The sequence below is a fragment of the Talpa europaea genome (genome assembly GCF_964194135.1).
Source record: "Talpa europaea genome assembly, chromosome: 6".
Classification (NCBI taxonomy): domain Eukaryota; kingdom Metazoa; phylum Chordata; class Mammalia; order Eulipotyphla; family Talpidae; genus Talpa; species Talpa europaea.
Genome location: NC_140072.1, coordinates 129051358 through 129073883, shown reverse-complemented (window position 1 = coordinate 129073883; position 22526 = coordinate 129051358). Strand labels below are relative to the sequence as shown.

At 39.0% G+C, this 22526-nt stretch overlaps 1 protein-coding gene across 1 annotated transcript in view; it reads left to right on the top strand.

The window, feature by feature from the left end:
- Nucleotides 1-22526, top strand: part of UGGT2 (UDP-glucose glycoprotein glucosyltransferase 2) — a gene marked incomplete at both ends in the record, with an annotated part of 105366 nt that extends 82840 nt beyond the window's left edge. The window contains 9 exons of the mRNA XM_084234907.1: nt 66-161; nt 1664-1748; nt 5016-5198; nt 6985-7145; nt 7771-7885; nt 10697-10813; nt 14990-15157; nt 16901-16972; nt 22269-22526. Coding sequence (XP_084091033.1) covers nt 66-161; nt 1664-1748; nt 5016-5198; nt 6985-7145; nt 7771-7885; nt 10697-10813; nt 14990-15157; nt 16901-16972; nt 22269-22526 — 1255 coding nt within the window. The remainder of the gene's footprint in view (nt 1-65; nt 162-1663; nt 1749-5015; nt 5199-6984; nt 7146-7770; nt 7886-10696; nt 10814-14989; nt 15158-16900; nt 16973-22268) is intronic.

The window sequence follows — 22526 nt, the reverse complement described above, 5'->3', positions numbered from 1 at the left end:
TATTTAGGGATATAAAGTTTGCAGGTGTATTTTAAGAAACTCTATCACTACTTTTTTATTTCAAGTTTCACAAGAAGATTACAGAAAAAAGACAAAAAGGAAACAGACGTTCTAAACATTTTTTCGGTTGCTTCTGGTCATTTATATGAACGTTTCTTAAGGTAGGTCTATTTTTTTTATCTCATTTTGAAAAATAATTATATAATATTTTTATGTTTAAAATTAAAAGGAATAAAAGAATAAGCAGTAAAAATAATTCCCATCTGTTTCTTGATACCTAATACCCTTTCTCATTGGAAACCAGTATTTTCTTTTTCAAAACTTTATTGTTATTGAAATACCATTGTTTTATATCCTTGCTCATGTTTTGACATTATAGAATTTCCTCCCTCAGGTATGATCATTAAAGTGCTCCCACCACCAAAGCACCCTTACTCTTCCACCATAGTCCATTGTGTTCTTCTCCCACCCTGGGAGACCCCCACCCCCTTTTCCATCCCTCCTCCTTCCCTTCCCCCTCTGAACACCACAGATCTTTGATCAGCTTTCAAGCGTTGGAAAACCAGTATTTTCTCATCCTGCCAAAGACAGGACAGAACTGTAATGATGAGCAAATATATTTTTTAAAGATTTATTTATTTATGCATACAAGAGCTGGGGTACAGGACAGAGGGGTGGGGGTGAAAGGATTTACCAGAGACAGCGTGGGGAACAGAACAGGGAGACTGACCGAAGTACACTGCTGAGGGGAGTGGTAGGCGAGTCAGGAGAGGTCTGCTGCACTATGTGGGTTTCTCCCTGGCCGGCGGGGATTGAACTTGGGGATCGAAGTCATGCTGCAGAGGCTGCTGATTGCTTCATAGTACTGTGCTTAACCCCTTGCACCACCAGGGAGGCCTGCAAATAAACTTGCTCCTTTTTTTTTACCCAAATAGTAACAAAGTATATATTGTTCTGCATCTTGCCCTTTTTTTTTTTTTTACTTAAAATTAAATACAGTTTATGAGTTTGATAGTTTTAAATAGTTTTAATGAGTTTGATTAATTAGAAGATTGGCATTCTTTAAGACTATAAAATGGACATATTTTTTAATTAGATGATATGTAGAAATGTTGTATTCCTCAGTAAAAGGAATACTTTGTTTATTAAAGAGGAGGAGAGAGATGAAAAGAGGAAAGCATATTTAAAAATTACAAAGGACGACTTTTTAACTGCTTATTTGGAAGGATCACAGAGAATACATCAAAATGTTTGATTATGTTTTGATATTTTAAGATAGAGCTTCAGATACAATCTAAGGCATAGGATGGCAAAACAAGTGCCCTGTCCAGTGAGTTATCAATATGGACAGTTCAGCTCTTAAACTTTTAAATAGCTGATATTAATGACTTGTGATCAAGCCAATACTCAACTCTAATTCAGCTAAACAAAACTGTTTCAGACTGACTTCAGCAATTGAAACAAACAAAAAGCAGCCAATTTATTCATCATAAGGTAGTTACATACGTGAGCAGCAGCCATAATATTTGAAGGTATTTCTTTCTGTTCCTCCATAATTCATAGTGAAAAACTTCTAATAGTACTTTTTAGTGTTATTTGAGAAAAGTAGGATGAGCTCCTAATAATGTTAACTTACTAAGTTTAAATGTTCTTTTTTTTACAGAATCATGATGCTTTCAGTTTTACGTAACACAAAAACACCAGTGAAATTCTGGTTTCTAAAAAATTACCTCTCACCAACATTTAAAGTAAGTACATTAACTTTTTAGAATGGTAATGTTTGATTACCATTAGAATTTAATGTTTGATTAGTAATCATTGTATACTTACATAACATTTCCTTTTTCAGATTGAGTCTTGGGAATATATATTTACTCAAATTACTCTTTTTAATTAATTTTGTAACTTTGTTCAATAATTTTTATCTGTCTTAAAAATTCTGTGCAGTTTTTATTTAAAGGAGAATTTAAAGAGATGAGATGGTTTATTTTTAAGTAAACTCAAAATCAGAAGGCTCGGTGATTTTTCATGAAAATAAATAAAATTTTGTCAGTGAAAAATACCATTCTTTAATAAAAAGAATTAGGTTCTATATATTTTTACAAAGATAGGTAGATACCATAGTAGTAGTAATAGCAAGAAAGTCTGAAAACTGTGCCATAGTAAATAGTTTGGCGGTACTGAGGAAAATAAGGCTGGTTGTCTTTGTGCAGTACATAGTGCGGACACTATTTTAGAAACATGAGGCATTTTATATTTAGAAGTTTTCAGATGGCCAATGTCTCTTACCTTTACTTAGCCCCCACACTCATGCTGCAGAGTGAACTGTTTTTTCCTATTCTCATTGCAAACTAGTCACATCCCATGAAAACTAGGATTTTACTCAGTAGCAGCTCAAATATGTCCTCTTTTTCTATACCAAAACCAGTGGTCAAGGCAAAAATAAAAATAGCCAAACATGGTTTTATTCCTTAATATTGCTGGACACATTGCTGCTGCTTTGCTGGTTAAATCATTAAGTTGCTCTTCATAAAGTCCTATTTCCAGAAAAACAGCACTCAGAAGTTAGTAACTTACCTGCATAGTTGGGAGGTACCAAGACCCTTAGGTTCATTATATCTAGATGGAATCCTATACTCATAAAAGCAGTTTTACTCACAGTCACAGTTTCTTATGACAAAAGGTGACAGACTAAAATCAGCACAACAAAGAGATTCAGGGCAGGGTCCCTGGGAGACCAGACCCAGAGGTTCCAGTTGCCCTCACCCAGCAGTCATGTGGACGGAATTTATTTCTTCCAGAAAAATGTATGGCAGTACACATGGAGTAGAGTCAACTAGGAAAGCTTATTCAAACTTTCGTCTCCAGAGTTTTAATTAGGGTTTGGCCACTCAGACTTGTCTGATGGCCCTGAGACCCTCCAGAGGTGGAGCTGACACCCTAGCATCCTTACCACAAATGCCTGGCCCAGGGTTCCCAGGTATATAAAGACATTCTTACCAACAGGACATACCAAGGGACAGCAGTTACCTCTCAGGAACCAAGGCAAAGCAAGGTTTGTCCTTCATCATGTAGGTGTGAATCCGAGAGTTAATTAGGAACATAGCCAGGTATGAGCACAAGCATTTGGACCTCAAAGCCCAACCACTTAACTCTGTGTAACAACCCTTCTGCCCGCCCCCCACCACAAGGAGTGCCTCCATACCCTCCTGTGTTCATTTGGCAGCAGTGGAAACCATAAATATAGCAAAGAAATCATATTAGTTTACTAAGTTTTTAACATGCTTTCCAGGTTGGCAAACACTCTGTAGGGGTTGTAACTCTGCAGACTAAGATGCTACAGTCCAGAGTCTCTTAGCAGGTAAAAGTGTCATTCGCTGGAAGTAGTGTTAACGCTTGAGTAGAATTCTTGCACCACTACATGACAAAAGTAATTCCATATCTGAAATATTTTTTCTTTTTATAATTTGTTTCTTTCCCTCAAAATTTTTCTTTGAAAAACTTTTCAGTGTTATTAAAAGCCATGTACAACAAACCCAGAGCCAATATTATTCTCAATGGAAAGGATAAATTACATATACATGCTGTCATAAGTGGCAAGATTTCATATTTTTTAATAGTTAAGTAGTAATCCATTATGTGTATATATGTATATTCAATTGCAGATTCAAAAAAAACAAAAAAACAACTTTTCAGTGTAATATAATGTGTACCAATCACAAGTGTGCGGCTCTTACATATTTTTACAAACTGGAAACACCTGTGTAGTGAGCAACCAGGTACAGAAACAGAAATTACTAATACACTAGACCTTTTTCCTCTTCAAATTTTTACTGAATTGTATCTACTGAGGAAGTAATCTCTTCTTGACCACACTATATTACACCCCTTCTGTTTTTCACTCCCAAAGCAAACGTCTTCTGGAGATAGAAACTTCTGTAGTTTCATTTGCTCTCTCCCTGAGACCTCTGAAATGCAGGCTGCAAGAGGCCATGATTTATATCTCTTTTGTTCACTGCTGTGCCCCTCGTGCCGACAACTGTGCCTGGCATGTGGCATGCTTAGTGAGTTTTTTTTTTTTTTAAGCATTCTGACTGAATTTTAAAAAAAGTTTTCTTTATAATTTCTCCTGATTGGTGTTTTTTTTTTTTTTTCAAACTGAAGCAGTAATTTCCCAGCAGCTGCTCTAACTATAATTTCAACATTTCAACCCACAGATAAAATTAATGCTTAGAGTAATGAACACTTAAGTCTAAATTGTTTTTTAAAAAGTAAGGTGAAAATTAAACTAGGCATCTAACCAGCAACTCACTACAGGTGACAGTTGAGATGAAAGTAAATTCTGTATTTGCTAACTCATATTTCCCTGTACCTTCACCATCTTCCTTCTCAATTTTCAGCCTCTTGAATCAAAAAACTTAATTTCTGGCATAAACGGAATAAGATACTCTAATTTTATAAGACACTGAATCAAGTAGTCAGACCAGGATAACTACCTTGTATTTTTATCCTTGAACTGGTCATAAATATCACACATGAAACTCAGAGAGTCTAATTTATCAATTTACAAGTCACTTTGTGTTTTTTGTGAACCTTTTTCGTCTTAGCATCTCTGTGACTAACCGGCTTGCCGACATATGTAAAACATGACTGAAGGATGATGTCCCGAGACACTGAGGCTTTTCTTTCTACAGTCAAGTTTTCACAAATAAAATAGTAGTAAAAGTAGAGGAACATTATCTGAGTTAATAAATTTGCTAGTTAATAGATATATTTGTTGATATCATTAAAATGTATAGTATTAGATATAGTTTTATATTTCTGTTTGTAAGCATTTTCATGTGCCTCTTTAAAAGTTTTTAAGTTGTAGAAGTAGTATTTAGACATTTTACCAGTTTGTAACAATTTATGGTAAATTCTGCCTTTTAAAAATGTTAATTTCTTCTCTAAAACAAAAACTTTCTGTTCTTTGAACATAAATCTTTGTGTTTTTGTGAATGTTTGTATGCTTTTAGGAGGTAATTCCCCATATGGCTAAGGAATATGGATTCCAGTATGAACTAGTCCAGTATAGGTGGCCCCGCTGGCTTCATCAACAGACTGAAAAACAGAGGATTATTTGGGGTTACAAAATTCTTTTCCTTGATGTCCTTTTTCCTCTAGCAGTGGACAAAATCATTTTTGTTGATGCTGACCAGGTAATTATATTAACTATTACTTTCAGTATTACCTGCACTTTTTTGTTTTACATTTCTGCGTGAGTATAGGAACTCGATTTATTCTGTTGGTGCTTAGTATCTTTGTTATCATACTATGTAAGCATGTAAGATATGATTTTGATATATAAACAAAGTATCTTTTTAAAAAAAGGTAAGAATTTCATGGGAAAATCAAACATTGCAAGAAGTACAATTTATTTTAAGAACATGGCTGTTTTCTCTCTGAAGTAGTGGTTTTTTAAATTTTGGTAGTTAAAAATAAAACAAATACTACATTGGTTATAATAAATGTAGTTATATGACTTTCTATGAATATGAGCTGATATTTGTTTAAAGTGAGAGATTTCTTCTTACTGAAAAATTCTCTTGTCAATTTTACCTTCAATAACATTCTTTAGTGTTCAGCCAATAACCGAATCTTCATCATTCTACCAATTAAGGAAAAAAGATTCCATCATTAGTCGCAAAAAAACATTACGGTACTCAGCTTTTAAAATGTATATATCCAGGGCCTCCCTGGTGGCGCAGCAGTTGAGCGCTGGGTTGCGAAGCTGCCCACAGCCTCTGCAGTGCCGGTTCAATCCCCGGCTGCTCCCCTGCCACTGGAGGAGGGTCCCACATGGCACACAGACCTCTCCTGCCGCCCGCTGCTCCCCTCAGCAGTGTACTTCGGTCCTTCTGCCTGTTCTGCTCCCCGCTCTGGCTCTGGTGAATTCTCTCACCCTCCCGCGCTTCTGACTGTACCCAGTGCTTGTATAAATCAATCAATCAATCAATCAATCTTTAAAAATAAAATATTTGAAAAAAAAATAAATTAGAAAAAAAATACAATGTGTATATCCAAAATTGTCCAGATTTCGCCCTTTTCCCCCTTGCATGCCATTGTAGTTCATTGGCGGGGAAAATATTGGAAAAATACGGTTTCTAAGAACAGTAATATGTAAATGTCATATAAATTAAATGCTGAAGTTAGTATGTATATTTAGAACAGAGTATATTATCAAACCCTATATTCTTATTTTATGAACTATTACTTTGGTATTAATTTCCAAATTGATTAAAATCAATCATAGTCATAAAAACAAAGAAAATATGAAAATGTGGTGAAGTAAATATTTCCAAACAATACCATCTAACATATAATTTATTTCTTCTACCTTCCCCTACCATTTGTAGACTCCAGCAGACTAGAGTCCATTAAAAAATGAAACATACTCATGGTATTTCATTAATATGATTGAGAATAATCAGAAGATTTTTCTTTATTATTCAAACTTATATTTGCCAGTATACAATAATGGAGATTTAGCATAAAAATTATTTTGAGTTATTCATTCCTCGAGAAACTAAGTGCTATGCATTTGTGTAATACTTAATATCTTCTCGAAATATATTTTTGTTTAAAATACTTTCATTAAAAAATATGTGACATGCTATTCTTATTTATGAGCAAGACTACTGTCCTATAAACTAGATGCATAAATTTTTGTTTCTTTTAAACTGTGAGGTCAAGAGAAAAATATAGAAACTTAGTAAACTCATATTGCTTGCTAAGAAAAATGTAGTTCTCTATATTTCTATAATAAGGTATCAGTGACTTTAGATTCCCATCAAAGGGGCATATTGTTTTATTATCAAGTTGTTTTATTGTCAAGATTTCTCCCCTTTCTCCCTTGCATGCCATTGTAGTCATCGGTGGGGAAAATATTGGAAAAATATGGTTTCTAAGAACAGTAATATGTAAATGTCAATTTTAATTATTTAGATTGTGAGACATGATCTTAAAGAACTTCGAGATTTTGACCTGGATGGAGCTCCTTATGGGTATACTCCATTTTGTGATAGCCGCACTGAAATGGATGGATATCGTTTCTGGAAAACAGGATACTGGGCTTCACATCTTTTAAAAAGAAAATACCATATCAGGTTAGAAAATTCATACTCGTTTAATAAATAACTTATTGAATCACAGTTCTCAGTTGTCTTAGAAATTATACGATAATGGCAACCAACTATATCGTGCTTGTTACATGCCAGTTACTCTTAAAAGATTTTACATATATTAACTCATAAAGTCTCTGACAGCCTTTTGAGATACTGTTGTTATCCCATATGACAAATGTGGAAACAGAGGCATATAACATTTATGTAACTAGTGCAGATTTAATGCTGCGAGGACATAGCTGAACCAGAGTTAAACTCGAATATGATGGCTCAGGCATATGCTCCTTACTATGACAGAAGATTTAAACTGGGTTTTACAAATAACACGGCAAAGATACTGTCTTCAGAGATATTATTGTTTTGTAGGAGTATGAGTTTCATATGATCTTGGAAACAGTAGAGTTAACCCTAAAAGAATGTATATCCTGACAGTATAAATAAATATCAGACCTTTGGAAACAGCATTAGACATTGGGAGCAAACTTATTAAGGATTCACTATTATACCCAACAGTATCTAAAGTTCATACCATTACTGTAGACAATAATGAGGGAAAATAAAAACACGTAAACAACACAGGCTATCAAGGAGCAGTCCTTTTTTCTAGTGCCTTGTACGTCGTGGATCTCAAGAAGTTCAGGAGAATTGCGGCAGGTGACAGGCTCCGGGGCCAGTACCAAGCTCTCAGTCAAGATCCTAACAGTCTCTCTAACCTAGATCAGGTGAGTAAAATGTTCATGGAATAATTTTCAACGCGTAGACATAGGCTGCTTCAACTCCTTGCTTGTTAATGCAACATCGTGTATTCAGCCTCTTCTCTCCCTCATACAATTCTTTATTGGCTACCTCAACTTACATAAATATTTTCACCTCATGCTCACTATTTTCAAAACAAATAGTATTTTGTCTTCCCTTGAAACCTCTTACTATCTGCCCTGTCGCACTTAGTTATCCCATGTCTCTTGCTCACTTCCGTCATCAGTTAACCCTCTCTCATTCTCATTTCTTCATTATTATATCGGAAACTTTTTTTAAAAGATTTTTTTATTTATGCATGCATACAAGAGCTGGGGTGCAGGCCAGAGTTGTGGCGGTGGTGGTGAGAGGATTCACCAGAGACAGAGTGGGGGGCAGAACAGGCAAATCTACTGCAATACACTGCTGAGGGGAGCAGTGGGCTAGACAGGAGAGGTCTGCTGCGCCATGTGTGGGTCAGCTCCCTGACTAGGGATCGACCACATGCTGCAGTGGCTGCAGATAGCTTCACTGTGCTGAGACTTAACCCCTTCCACCGCCAGGGAGGCCCTTATATCTGAAACATTTTTAATCATTTGATCAAGACACAGAACTCTGTAGCCCATAATTCCACTGTTTCCTCTTTCTGATGAATAAAGAATGGACGTTCTTATTATAACTGTCCATGTTTGTTCATTTATCTGTTGTATCTGTTGCATACCCATTGTGTCTCCTAAATCTTGGGACATTAGGAAACAAAACAGAGATTGTAACTCATTGTGCTTTCATTCTAGTGGGGAAATAACTGAAGGAATAAATGAACAGTACTTAAAAGTCAGAAGTAGGCCAGAAGCATGAGATCCCATAGGTGTCGTCACATACACAGAATCTGCTGGCCTGACAAAGTGGAGTGGCTCACCAAAGGCCCAGCAGAGGCAGTGCCCTGCAAAGCCGAGGGTCTGTCCTCCAGATGCAGCACTGTGTTCTGAACAGCGGTGTCACCGTTTAGAAAGATTACAGTGGTCTGCGGGGCAGAATAGATCCTGCTTGTTATCACTCCTCTTGGAGAAACTCTGCTTGTTATTCCCAAAGAAGTTAATACCATTAACCATGGAAGGTTTGGGGTCAGGTCACTAGGTTACGCAAATTTGGAATGGATGATAGATAATGGGTTTTGGTGTGGCCTTAAAACCAGCACCAAGCTGTACTTTGTCATTTTACTCTTCCTCTTAGAAGTTTCTCCCTGCAACACAGGGTGGACAACCGTAAGTGGTGTTGACTGTCCTGGGTCTTTGGCCTTACACTTTGGGATCAGTCAGTAAACACAAAATAATTGGTTGTGACTCTGATTGGAATTGAATTGAATCTATACATTGAGTTGAAAAGAATTGACATCTTAACAATATTGAATGTAAATATTCATGAAAATGAAATATCTTTCATTTATTTACATCTTTCAGATCCTTTCATCAGATATTATCGTGTTCCTCATGTTAGGGAACATATTTTGTGAGATTTGCACCTAGGTATCAGGGGGTTTTGTTTGGCCTGGTGTGAGTTGATAAATGGTGCTGCATTTTAATTTCCAGTTCTTCATTAAAATACTATATAGCAACTGACTTTTGTATGTTTCCTTGTATCCTAAAAGCTTGATATAATTACTAGTTTCAGATTTTCATTATCATTATTGATTCTTAGGATTTTCTGCATAAATGACCTGTCATCTGTGAACAAACACAGTTTTATTGCCTCCTTCTAATCTCTACACATTTTATCTCCTTGCGTTAGCTAGGACTGTGACGTGAGGTTCATAGGAGCATTAAAAGAAGCCTAAAATAAGCCATCTCAGCACTCAGCTGGTACAGCTAGCACAAGTACCCCTGCCCTCTGGGCAAGAGGGAACATATTGTCTGGTTGGAATATAAACTGATGTTCCCTGGAGAAAGGAATGGAGGGCTCTGTATCCCCTGGCATATGAACAGATGTCTGGGAAAGGTGTCTCTAATCTCTGTAGAGATGACTTGCTAAGCTCATTTGCCATTTAAACCCCCTTAAACCCCAGTACGGTAGTCTTTGCTAAGAAAGCCCTGAGCATGCAGAAATGTGAATTTACGAAGCTTCACTTTCTAGAAGCAAATGAGAGGTCTCCTCAAAACCTGTTCTGTGGTGATGACCACAGACCAGCACAAACGGTCAGAGAAGGAACAGTGTGAGGGATTCTCCTGAGCTTCAAGGCAAATCGCTGTCTATTGGGTGAGTGTGATGGGTTTGTGAACCTCCCTCTTTATCCCTCATGTGTGGGGTGAAGGCCAGGGGGGTATGGCTTAGTGGAGTGCTTGAGTTCACACATGACACAAGATCATTGGGTCCACTTCAGTGCTTAAAGCTTAAAATATGGAGCTATCGGGCCTCCCTGGTGGCACAGCGGGTTGAGCGCAGCGTTGTGGAGCTGGCTGCAGCCTCTGTAGCGCAGGTTCGATTCCCGACCAGCAAGGGAAGAACCCATATGGCATGGCAGACCTCTCCTATCTCGCCTGCTGCTTCCCTTAGCAGTGCTTTCAGTCTGTCTGCCTGTTCTGTTCCCCACTCTGTCTCTGGTGAATCCTCTCACCCTCCCATGCCTCTGGCCTGTACTCCAGCTATTGTATAAATAAAAAATAAATCTTTAAAAAATATATGGAGCTATCTTAGATCTTGCATTTTTTTTTTAGGATCAATATACAATTTAAATGACTTCTGCTTATTTTGCTTGGATTCTATTTTTATATCTCCGTGTTTAAATTATTTTTTTCCTGTAGGATCTCCCCAATAATATGATTTACCAAGTTGCCATTAAGTCTCTTCCTCAAGACTGGCTGTGGTGTGAAACGTGGTGTGATGATGAATCCAAACAAAGAGCCAAAACGATTGATCTGGTGGGTCTCTGTTACCACATGTATGTAGGCATCTGTGAAGTGTTCAAATAGAAATATTTTCTCTTTTACAAACGGAGTGGCACACTGCTACGCTGTTGTTTGCTATTAACTTTGGTTGGCGAGAAAAGGCTATGGTGGGGGCCCAGACCCCTCCTCAGATTTGATGACTCACTAAGAGGATTCAGGATATACCCCTCGCTGTCACTGACTGCAGTGAAAGGATTCAGTCAGCAAAGGGAGAGGGCACATGGGGTGAAGACCCAGCATGAACTGCCAAGAATCCTCTCCCTGTGAATTGCACAAGACAAGCTGAATTCCTTAAGCCACAGCAAATTCCACACCCATGTGGAGTGGTATCTGCCAGGGACGCTTAATAGAAAGCCAGTGCCCAACGTTTCTATTACGGGTTGGTCACACAGACAACCTCTCTGCTGGTGCATACCCAGAGTCGCAGCATCCAGAAGGAAAGCAGGTGTGTAACATAATCCACACTGTTTGCCTAGCAAACAGTTCTTATCAGCAAAGGTGGGAACAGGCCTGAAACCCAGGTCCCTGGACCAACGTGCAAGCAGGCCTTTCTGAAAATAGCAGTCTCAGGCCTGCTATGTTGACTGTTTTTGTCACAAGGACATTTGATAGAAAGACCCATGAACTGGCAGAAATAGTCATTGTTTACTGTTATCCTATTATATCATTAGTTTAGGTCTCCTGCCAGTATTTTTCCTAAATTAGGAATACCAAGATAAGTCTGTATACTTAAGTTATCCTATTTTTCGTCCTTATTTATTTTTGAGAAATATTTTTCTTAGACTTTCATTTTAAGCAGTTTACTTTGCTACACAGCTTAACTCTCCTGGACATGAAGTATTTTAAACTAATTTGTTGTCCCAACTATCCAGGACTTAACATTCCATTAACATTCCAATACTATGTTGTCTTTACTAGCTACAAGATAGTACTGCTCTCTTTCATACCATGTTGTTTTTATGTGCCAATTTTGGTATCTAAATTGTTTCTAAGATCTTCCCTGAATAATAACAAACTGTCATAATACTAGAATTCATACATTGTTAATGAAAATAAAACAGGATAATAAAATATTGAGACATTTTCCCAGATGTGTGTAGAAATGTTTAGATGAAAAGTAGCATGTCAAAATATTAATGCAAATGGAGGTGATAGGATGCAGCAGAAACAAATAGAGAGCATTGTTAGGGAGAAGGCAGGGGGATTTTCTAGAGATCAAAAACCTTACCTAACACTAACAATTGCAAGGTGCTGCTAAGATGGTTTGCAACATCTAAGATTTGACTCATACATTAATGGCATCAAGTTTCCTTGAGATCTTTAGTTCTTATGTTAAGATGAGTAACTGTAAGAAACCCACAAATTTCAATGGCGTCACATCACCCCAAGTACACACCTTTGAGCGGGTGTCCCATCAGTGAGTAGTGACCTTGTGCTCAGCACCTCAGGCAGCATCTCCTTCGTCTTCTGACTTCCATCCTCTGTCCTCTGTGGTCCTGTTGTCTGTACTCATGTGGAGCTGAGCCTCCCTTGGCACATGTGACCACCAAGCATTTGAAGTGTTGCTGTGTGAACCGCGACATCCTGTAGGGTATAAAATGCACAAGATTTGCAGTCCCATTAAAACAAAAAGAATGCAAAAATAGGTCATTGCTCATTGTTATATTGATTGTATAGTGACTAAAAGTATTTTGGATATATTCAGTTAAACTATAGTATAAAATTATATTTCAACTGTTCCCTTTACATATTTATATGTAGCTACTGGAAATTTTTAAAGTTTAGATGTATAGTTTCTGCCATATTTATGTTGGATCATGTTGATATGGAAGGAAGGGGGAAAAGGGGTGTGGAGATTCTGCAGTTGGCTGTGTGGCTGCCTCTGGAGAGATGTCAGCTGCCTAGAAATGTCCTTCCCAGGTGGACAGCTGCTTCCCAGCAACAGGACTACACAGAGAGAGGACAGGCAGGTCCATCTTCATGGACAGCCTAACCTTCTCTTCCACAAAAGCACTTCAAATAAAAATGAGGTCACGTGCTATTTGGGGGCAGCTTTTTAGTGGGGGGAGTTAAAGGAATATAGACAAATCCAGTGGAAACGGTGTAATGGAGTGGAAACGCACGACTAATGCTTACGAGTGTGATGAATGTCACGGAGCTGTCTCAGTTCTCTCTTTCAACCACGGTTTCTTGACCTGGAGGTACTGGCCCTTGCTAGTGCGCAGTGGTGTTGGGACTCGTGTCCCGAGTGTGGCCGAAGGACTTTGCAGCATCTCTGACCTCTGCCCACTAGGTGGCAGTAGCATCCCCGCTCCCCCTGGTCACGACAACGGGAACTGTCTCCTGACGTTGTCAGGACCCCCCTCAGGGGGTGATGCCTGAGCCCCTCTGCCTGAGTGCCACCGATTTAGCTCATGAAAAGAAATTTGGACAGTCTTGTGTAAGGCAAGACAACGTGAGAGATAGAGGGAGATGGTGCCGTTTACAGGTCACGGAAAGGAAAAGGAAAACAGTATTTTTATTTTAATAGTTTGTCCCTCTATCTTCACTTTATGGACTATATTCCTTGTAAAGTTTATTTCTGCGAAGAAAATCCCATTTTCTGCCTACTTCAGGAATATGTTATTATAGGAAAAAAACACAGTAGAATGAACTAAAAATATTTTATGAGGAAAAAATTAAAAGACAGCGGGCTCCTGGCTCAGAACTAACAGCTTTGCTGTCAGGCATTAAAAGAAAAAACCAAGTTGCTACAACCAGGAGAAAATGTTACATAGACGTGAACTCCAAGAACCTTCCTCTGTTACTGCTTGGTAAAAAACAGATGGGCTTCCCAGCTTGTGGAGTTTATGGTCCCCTGTCACTCGTGTCTGTGGCGTCTCCATTCTTTATGTTGCTCAAGCCAAAGACTCAGGAGTCCTCTTTAAGTCTTTCTACTTTCACAGCTCATATCCCACGCGTTAGTAAGTCTTGTCAGCTGTGTTCAGATAATGCAGAATTAGATCCTTCTCAACTGTCTATGTTTTTGGCTTTTTAAACTTTATTTAATTTCCCAGGAAACGCTATAGAAGGACCAATTGCTGAGTATTTTAAATTGATCCTGTATTAGTGGAACTTTGGAGATAATCTATTTCAATTTCCCCCTTAGCAGATGAAGGTTCCTACACACAGTCACACATACAGGTCTGAACTACTAGCATGTGTGAAGCTGAAACTGTAACAGCCAAGGATCCGCTTCCCTTGTTTTTCCACTGTGCCTGTTAAGCCAGCTAGTTGAGTATTTTTAGGCATGGAGATGTGGGGACATACCTATCAGTGTTTTCAAAAGTGAATTCCACTAACTGAGTTGTTTTTTTTTTTTTTTTAAAGATTTATTTATTTATTTATACAAGCACTGGGTATAGTCAGAAGCGCGGGAGAGTGAGAGAATTCACCAGAGCCAGAGCAGGGAGCAGAACAGGCAGACTGACGAAGTACACTGCTGAGGGGAGCAGCGGGCGCAGCAGGAGAGGTCTGTGCCCCATGTGGGACCCTTGCCGGCGGCCAGGGATCAAACTGGCACTGCAGAGGCTGTGGGCAGCTTCGCAGCCCAGCACTCAACCGCTGCGCCAGCAGGGGGGGTCCCACTAACAGTTTTAATCCATCACAATTGTTGATTAGAAGAACAGGCATATGCAGAGGAATGAATGTTTTTGTTAAAGAAACTAAAGACATATCTAAAGCCTGACAAATGGTTTTGTCTATGAAAGCAAAGTATATAAAACCAGATTTTTAGTCCAAAGAAAATATATTAATATAGTCTGCTGTGTTCCTTTGCAGAACGGTCATATACTTAGGTTTTTATCAAAATATGTTGCAGAATTGTTTGATAAATGTCTTTACGAATTATCAGCATGCCTTCAAACAATTGTTTTAAATTTCTGATTAAGGTATTTATAAAAACCTTTACTGTGTATGTAAGATATGATAGGTCATTTAGCTTGTCCTTTCCCTATTAAACTAAGTCTGGTATTTCAAGTACTTATTGTTCAGGGCTCTACTTTTTACAAATGAATACTTTGTTTATTCTTATGGCAGCGTCCTCGAGTATTTCCTTTACATTTCCTGATGCATGGTTTTTCATTAACAAAACTTTATTTTAAATTTTAGTGCAATAATCCCAAAACAAAAGAACCCAAGCTAAAAGCTGCAGCCAGAATTGTCCCAGAATGGGTGGACTATGATACTGAGATACGGCAACTACTGGAGCATCTTGAAAAAAAGAAGAAAAATGAAAGTAAGTCCTGGTTGTGCAGCACATTAAGTGAGGCAGAAGAGGTTACGAACTCTTACAAAAGCTCAGTGAACTCAGATGTGTAGGTCAGAATTTCTTAACATAGTCTAAGTCATTAAGAATTTTATTTTCTGTGGAATAAGCTCACAAATGTACAACATGCTAGAGAATCTATTCCTTCGCAGATGTGGCTTCCATTCGTGTCACCACACGGTGAGCATAGTGCAGCGTTAGCCTCAGGTCACAAGAAGGGTGAAAAACAAATGTTTACCTATAATAAGATCGTACTGAATTTGCCAAATGTGAAATTCTAAGCCCTAACATTTACTAAAAGCCTTATAGAACTAAAGCATTACCTACTATCTCCTAAATTAATCCCACACATATTACAGGCTTCCCCTGGCGTCCCCAGGCTCTCATAGCCTTAGTCATGGCTGCTGGCTAACTGGGAATAGACTTACTTCCATTTCTTAAAAGAAAAAGCAGTACTTGCCTTGGCATTTTATCACCTTACATAAATCTTCAACAATTAAATGTTGAATTTTCTTTTAATGTTGACATAAATTTCTTGACTACCTCATCATTGCCCCTCTCTCTCAATTATGTTCTCTCCTCCTGTCTTAGAAAAGAACCATAGGTGTCTTCTGCTGTTTGTTTTTCCATTACACTAATGACAGGTTACTTTGTACATGGTAAGTCATCTGTTCATGTTTTAAGTCCTCTGCTGCTAGAGGCTCTGGCGTAGAGATAACAAGGATAAGTGAAATGGGACCCTTCTCCTCATAGTGTTCATTTCAAGGTGGATAAAGCGACAGTGATGTTACAGGATCATGGATAACATAATGTACAGAGAATTATTTTCATGTCACATGATGAATAATATAGGTACGAAACTGACAAAAGGATCCTCAGTCAGCTTCTCCTGTAATCTCAGACCTCTGTGAGATTTAAGCTTATTCCATAATTAATATTTCAAGAACTAAATAAACTTTACTCCCCTACAGTTTTGACACACGACGAACTCTAGCACTGACCTGTATGAAGATGACAGTGGGATGAGACTCTGCCACCCGTTGGGAAAGTGTGGAACTGCTACTTCTGGAAGACCACTAAGACTTGGAATTTCATTAAAGATCAGTGACATATTCTTCATTTTAAAAAATATTACTTAAAAAGACATATATTTAAAGTACTGAGTAAGTTTAAGTTATGTGAGTTCCAATGAGTCTTAAAAACTAGATTGTTCCTTTATTGCTTAAGACACCGGATTTTTAACAGTAAAAGCTATTTTGCCAAATAATCTATGAACTACCTGGTATCTGACTAGCTGGTCCTTATGGGGGATCGAACTGTACATCCTGGTATATTGCAGCTCTATCTGCATCTGTATTTCCTTATTCACCAAATGAGTTTAAAATTTGAGAAAACTCTTGAATTTTTTCTGCCGAGAAAGAAAAAGACTTGTTATCTCTGAATAATAAAATAAACTGAGGTCATTTATACCTTACCTACTGTTTTAAAATGGAAATAGTGTCACACTATAATCATTTATCTTAAAACATCTGATGTTTCGATCGTGTGCTGTATTTGTAACATTTTTTATGTTTTTCAAAAAAATTTATTTGTGGGCTTTTGGGGTATGTATGTATTCTTTACAAAAAAAAAAAGAACTGGCTGCTTTTATAGAAACTGAGAATGTAAACAGTTTGTTTTCCTGTTATGTATTAGTGATAGATAAACAGGAAACCTAAGTGTTCAAAAACTGTCCAGCTATTCTGGAACCACAGGATCTTGGGACTGGAGGACACCCCAGTGTCATCTGGATCTTGCCCCCTGAAGAAACTGACCATGGGGCTGAGGTGAGCATGAGAAGTCGTGATTGCTTAAAAAGCTATCCAGGGGCTTCTGATGCTAAGTGAGGTTTGGAGAGCACTTAATAGAATTTAGTGCCCAGCCAAGGTGCCAGCCCCTTGCCAGGCCCCGTCAGGTAGAAGCCTCAGGCCGTCTTGAAGCCTGCAGTGTGAGGAACTGCCTGCCTCTCGCCATGGCTGGCCAGGTGGGACAGCCCTGCAGACAGTTCCACAGTGAGCTAGAGACTCTTCCAGAATACTTGCTCCTTTAAGCCCTACTGAACAGTTCCCTTCCTTCTTTATCTGACAACATAGAGGCCTATCCCTGCTGCTCTCAGGCTCACTTGGTGAGCGGTAAGAGTCTAATGCTTTTGGCTTAGGCCAGACACGCTAGCCCAGCCCACAGGAGTCTGTGAAGCTCCAACTATATGGTGATTCTTTGCTTTCTTTTGTCATCAACTTCTGTTCTCACTTCTGTAAGAATCTTGTGGAAAGAGAGACCAGCTAGACAGCAGCACCTGACCTCCACTGGTGTCACTAGCAACTGTTCTCTCTGGTGCACTGTGAGCTGCCATTGCAGGACAGAGTCAAGGGTCCTGGTGACACCTGCCCCCCACCTGTGTCTTGTGACTTGAATGACTAAATTTACATGTGTAGTTTCTAGATGAGTGATACTTTATATCTGAAAATCCAGATCTGTAAAGAATATATTTCTTTACAGAGAAAGAGTCTGACACATTGTTTTTAGTTCATTTAAAAATTATTTTATTTCAGGAGAATGTAAGCTGCTGTGCCACACAGAACTCTGTTCTCATCAGGGACATAGTATGGGAGCTGAGTCTGTGTCAGCACACAGAGAAAGCCCTCAGCTCCGGGGCCTCGGTGCTGACATACAGCTGACAGCTTTTACAGACATTCCAGAGCCTGCATTCTGGTCTTCAGGTGCAGGCCCTACATCAAAAAAAGTTAAAAAACAACAACAACAACAAAAAACCTCCTGTGAGAAAAGAAACACATTTTCTAATGGAAAAGTTATACGCTTTCCCCTTCCTTGGAGCAAAGTATCAGGAGAGTTTATCTGAGTATTGGGAGATTTTAAGCTTAACCATGTAAAGACATGTAAGCTTTAGGTATAAAGTAAACCCAGAATACAAGATTGAAGACAGTCATCTTAATGCCACTCAGAAGCTCACTTAACAAGATGAGACTTTGTGCCCCCTCGTAGCTCTGCTCTTAAGAGGGAGGGGCTGAATACTGCCAGGAAGCACCACGGGAAGGTCAGCCTGCAGTTCCAGGCTTTTCTTTTGATACCCGAAAGGTGGTTTGACACAAGTGAGAATCTGTCCAAAGAAATGGCTCCTCTACAAGACCAGCTCCCGACCCACCCAGCACATGGGAAGCAGCCAGACAGGAATTTGCCTCGGCCAAGAGAGACTTCAGGGCCCCAGCAGAGTAGTGTTAGCAACCGTAGATAAGTCTGAACAGCTTTCAGCGACTACAGCATAACAACAACAAAGGCAATTTTATTTTCTGAGCTATAAGAACCAAGAAATTGGTGACATTTCATTACCTTCGAGAACAAAAAAGACCCATCATTGAAGCACTCTAACATATGTCTCAGCTCCTGGTTCCAGAGCAAAATGGAAGGTGCTAATGGAGCCAGGCTCAACGCCATAGAGTCTAAGTGACTGTCAGGCCTGTCTTGCCCGATTGTTGCTTGACTTGGTAGACTTGAGGGGATCCACTCACTTCCAAAGAACCATTTGAGGGTGGTCTAGGGCTTAAGTCTCAGCCCTATCACCTCTATAGCCTGAGTTCGATCCCTGGCCAGGGAGCTGACCCACATGGCGCAGCAGACCTCTCCTGTCTCCCTTCTGCTCCCCTCAGCAGTGGATTTCAGTAGATCCACCTGTTCTGCTCCCCACTCTCTGGTATATCTTCTCACCCTCCCCCCCCCACTTCTGGCCTACACCCCAGTTCTATGCAAAACAAAGAAAAAAAGAACCATTTTATTTGTTAAAATGTTACCTTTGGTAGTGACGTGAGGGAGGGAGGTGTGAGGTGCCCCAGCATAGATGGCTGAAGTCCAGCTCCTGGCAGTTTTGTGACTTAGAGATGTGTGGTCAGGCACAAAACCAGCCTGGTGTCTGCGAACAGTGAGTCTTCAAGTGTGAAGGTAATGGGGGCAGCCACCCTCTACTTTGCAGTGCGTTAGCCCTGCTCATCAGATACAGACTTTCATTTCCTGAGAAAGTTGCACTCAAGCCTCTTGAGTTCCAATTTACTATTAACATCCTTGTTTAAAAATTTCAGATGTGGAAATTAATTTTGTCCCTGCAACTCATAATTAACTTGAATTTGAGTTTACTTCAATCATGGGCACATGCCCAACTATATAAAGATTTTTCTATTGCCTAATACAATTTCACTTTAAAAGTAAAGGTTTGATTAGAACTGAGGGAGGAAAAGTTACTCAGATTTTGACTGGTGAAAACAAAAACATGTGAAAGATAAAGGCTCCGCGTCAGCTTTTTGTTTAAAATTTGGGGGAAAGAGAGCGAAGGAAGGATTATGGTACCAGCCTCACAACAAGCACATGTTTTTGCATCCTGTGCAAACTCCCTTACATGCAAGTTATCAATATGTAACCTTTTACTGATACGTAACCTTTCCCTTGTTCTTCCACCAGAAAAACATTTCTAAAAGCTTTCCTCTGAGTAGGAGTGACAATACAGTAAGTCATCTTAACGTTTGCCAGTGCTGTGAAGGGGAAGGGTCAGGAAAGGCCTGTAACATTTGGGACCTGAGGTAGGAGGGGGTGCCAGCCAGGAATAAAAAGGACAATATGGGGGTCATTTTGTTCATCTGAGGCATGAGAGGCGGCGATGAGGGTAGAGCTGGGGTGTTCTTGTTGCCGAGGGGATTTTTTTAAGCACATGTAGAATGCTGGTGCTTGGATCCTATCGTGCAGGAAAGGTCTCTATCCATGAATATTCTCCAGAGTTGCCCAGTGACTTTTTATCCCCACATTGAATGTATTTATCTGTAAAATCAGTTTTGTAAGTTTTGTAAAATTATTGTAAGGACAAATGACCATTTCTTGTGACGCCATTTTTCTTCATTACAGTGTCCATAATGCACCTCCTGGTCTCAGGCCCTGTTCTCCAGGGCCCACCCTGCGGGTTGACACACCAGAGTGCACACAGCAGGAGGAAAAGATGCTGTTTTGTACAATGACATCTACAGTTTGATAAGTTTTACTAACTTGTGACATAGGCACAGGCATTACTGGAAATGAACCAAAATTACAGTGTTGGTCTATAGGAAGGGAAATCCTAAGGAAACTTACATAGTGAAATGTTAATTAAAAGAGCTATCCTTTGCTGTCTTTTAAATGTCTTGCACACCAGAAAAATTGAATCCACTTAGGAAATGTAATCTAAGGAAAAACCTCCCACACATATATACATAAAACGTGCGCACAGATGACACTCCACAGGGAGAGAGCTGTGATCTCCTGCAGTAACAGGGAACTATGCAAATACCCAAAGAAAGAACAGTTTACATCTACTACAAAATCCTGCAAGCAATTGGTCTCGCACTGCTTAACAGGTGCATTCCAGTTTCCTCAGATCTTGGAACTTTACTGTGATTCTTCCAAATCCACTGCTGGTGTCTGGGAAGGATTAGTCAGCAGATGAAGGTTTAGAGTTCAGGGTCTCTGATGAACTGTTGGATTTCTTCTTTTACAGGCTAAACCCTGAGGGAGGGAGGGACTAGTGCTTGCTCAGTTACAACTCCTGAGGCTCTGGGAAGAGAATCTGGAGGTTTCCTTTCTCCTTGTTCTCCTGGCAGCCCTCATGTCGGTTTCAGGTATTTTCATTCTTACTCATTGCTCATCCACTGCAGACATCGTAACTCTTAAGAAGTTGGAAACTTTTTGGAAAAATCCTATGTTCTGGCAGTCCTGTTAACCTTAGGATATGTAGAATGTATAACTGAGACTAAAGCTACTTTCATGAGAAATTGAATTGAGACAGGCAGCAGTGTATCCTGCCCGCACTACCTACATAATAGAAGAGTGGAATTATGGTCTAAATTATTAGAATCAGAGTCAGTGTGTTAGATTTTAATTGTATTGAAACTGAAAAACTGTCCACTTTCTAAGAGCTTAGCTGTCTAGGATTTTTGGGCACTAGGGTTTCCGCCATCTCTGCCTTTTATGCTTTATCTTAACCACCTCATTATGATTATGAAGAAAAGCTGGGACATGGACGTCTCCAAAAGACTAAAAATGAATCAAAAACCAAGTACTGATTTGACCATAAATATTTTTATTAAATGTGAAAATACATGGGCATAAAAATAGTACCCATATTTGTAGACATGTCTAAGACCCATTTTTTCAATTAATTTTCGGTTCCTTTTTTTAATTAAAATGCTAAATTGAGATGGGTTAAATTACTTAGTCTCTTCTCATTCAAAACCAGCTTTAGCTTTACAGTAGGAGCAAAATTTTACCTTATCAGACATCTACATTTCATCTCCTCTGCTCTGCTCCCCTCCCCACTGCAGGTAAGAGGTTCAAGCACAGGTGAGTGCAAAAAAACTTACTATACACAGCCACTCAGTGGCTAGTTTTACTCTTAAATCATTCAGCAAATGAGATCATCCATTAAAAAAAAATTATTCCCATCAATTACAGAATAAACTCGGCTATGAAAAAAAAAAGGAATGATCTGATTTAGAATAAGGATATCATTTGTTGACAAATTAGCATTTGCCTTCCTCCTTCCTTTATGAATACAGAAATGTCAACTACATTCAACAAAATTGCATGAATTATATGAAACTTTTTGCACAGCATCACTGCAGCCCTATACCTTAAACCTACCACATCGTACACAATTTTTCGTGGTAACCGTCACGTACAACTTCTGACCAGTCTCATGCCTTCCAGGTGAAACTTTCATTTTCCACCATGAATAGAAAGTTGTGATTCCATTAGCTTTTTATCCTGCTTGGTTATCAGTGGTATTTTTCTCTTAAAACGAACTGTGGGTAGTTTTTACTTTCCATTATCAGAGTCCCCAAAAGTTGGTTTCATACTGATATTTAAACTTTTAATACTGACTAAAGAGAAAGATGTTTTAAAATTAGTATTCGGTCACATCCAATCTATGTTAGTAAACTATTGAAGTTGAAAAATTTCAAGTTTTCATTTATCCATGGGAAGAAATCACCACCTTTCAGAAGTGGGTAATAAATTTATTCTCCCCCTTTTATACCTTCTTCACCTTTATAGGCTATGTATTTAATACTTGCCAATGTGGAAAATATTCACAAGGTACTGGCCAGCAATATTTCACTTCTGGAGCTCACCAATAAGGAAGGCAGGAATCAGAACTACATGGCTAAGAACCCCTCAAATTTTACTCTTCCAGAAAGAGCGACAGAGGTTTTACCAGACATCGGCAGTCGCCAGAAACAGGACTGCAGCTTGGAAGCAGTGCAAAGACAGGCCACATGCTTTTCCAATCCTCAGCTCTCCACTGCAGGATAA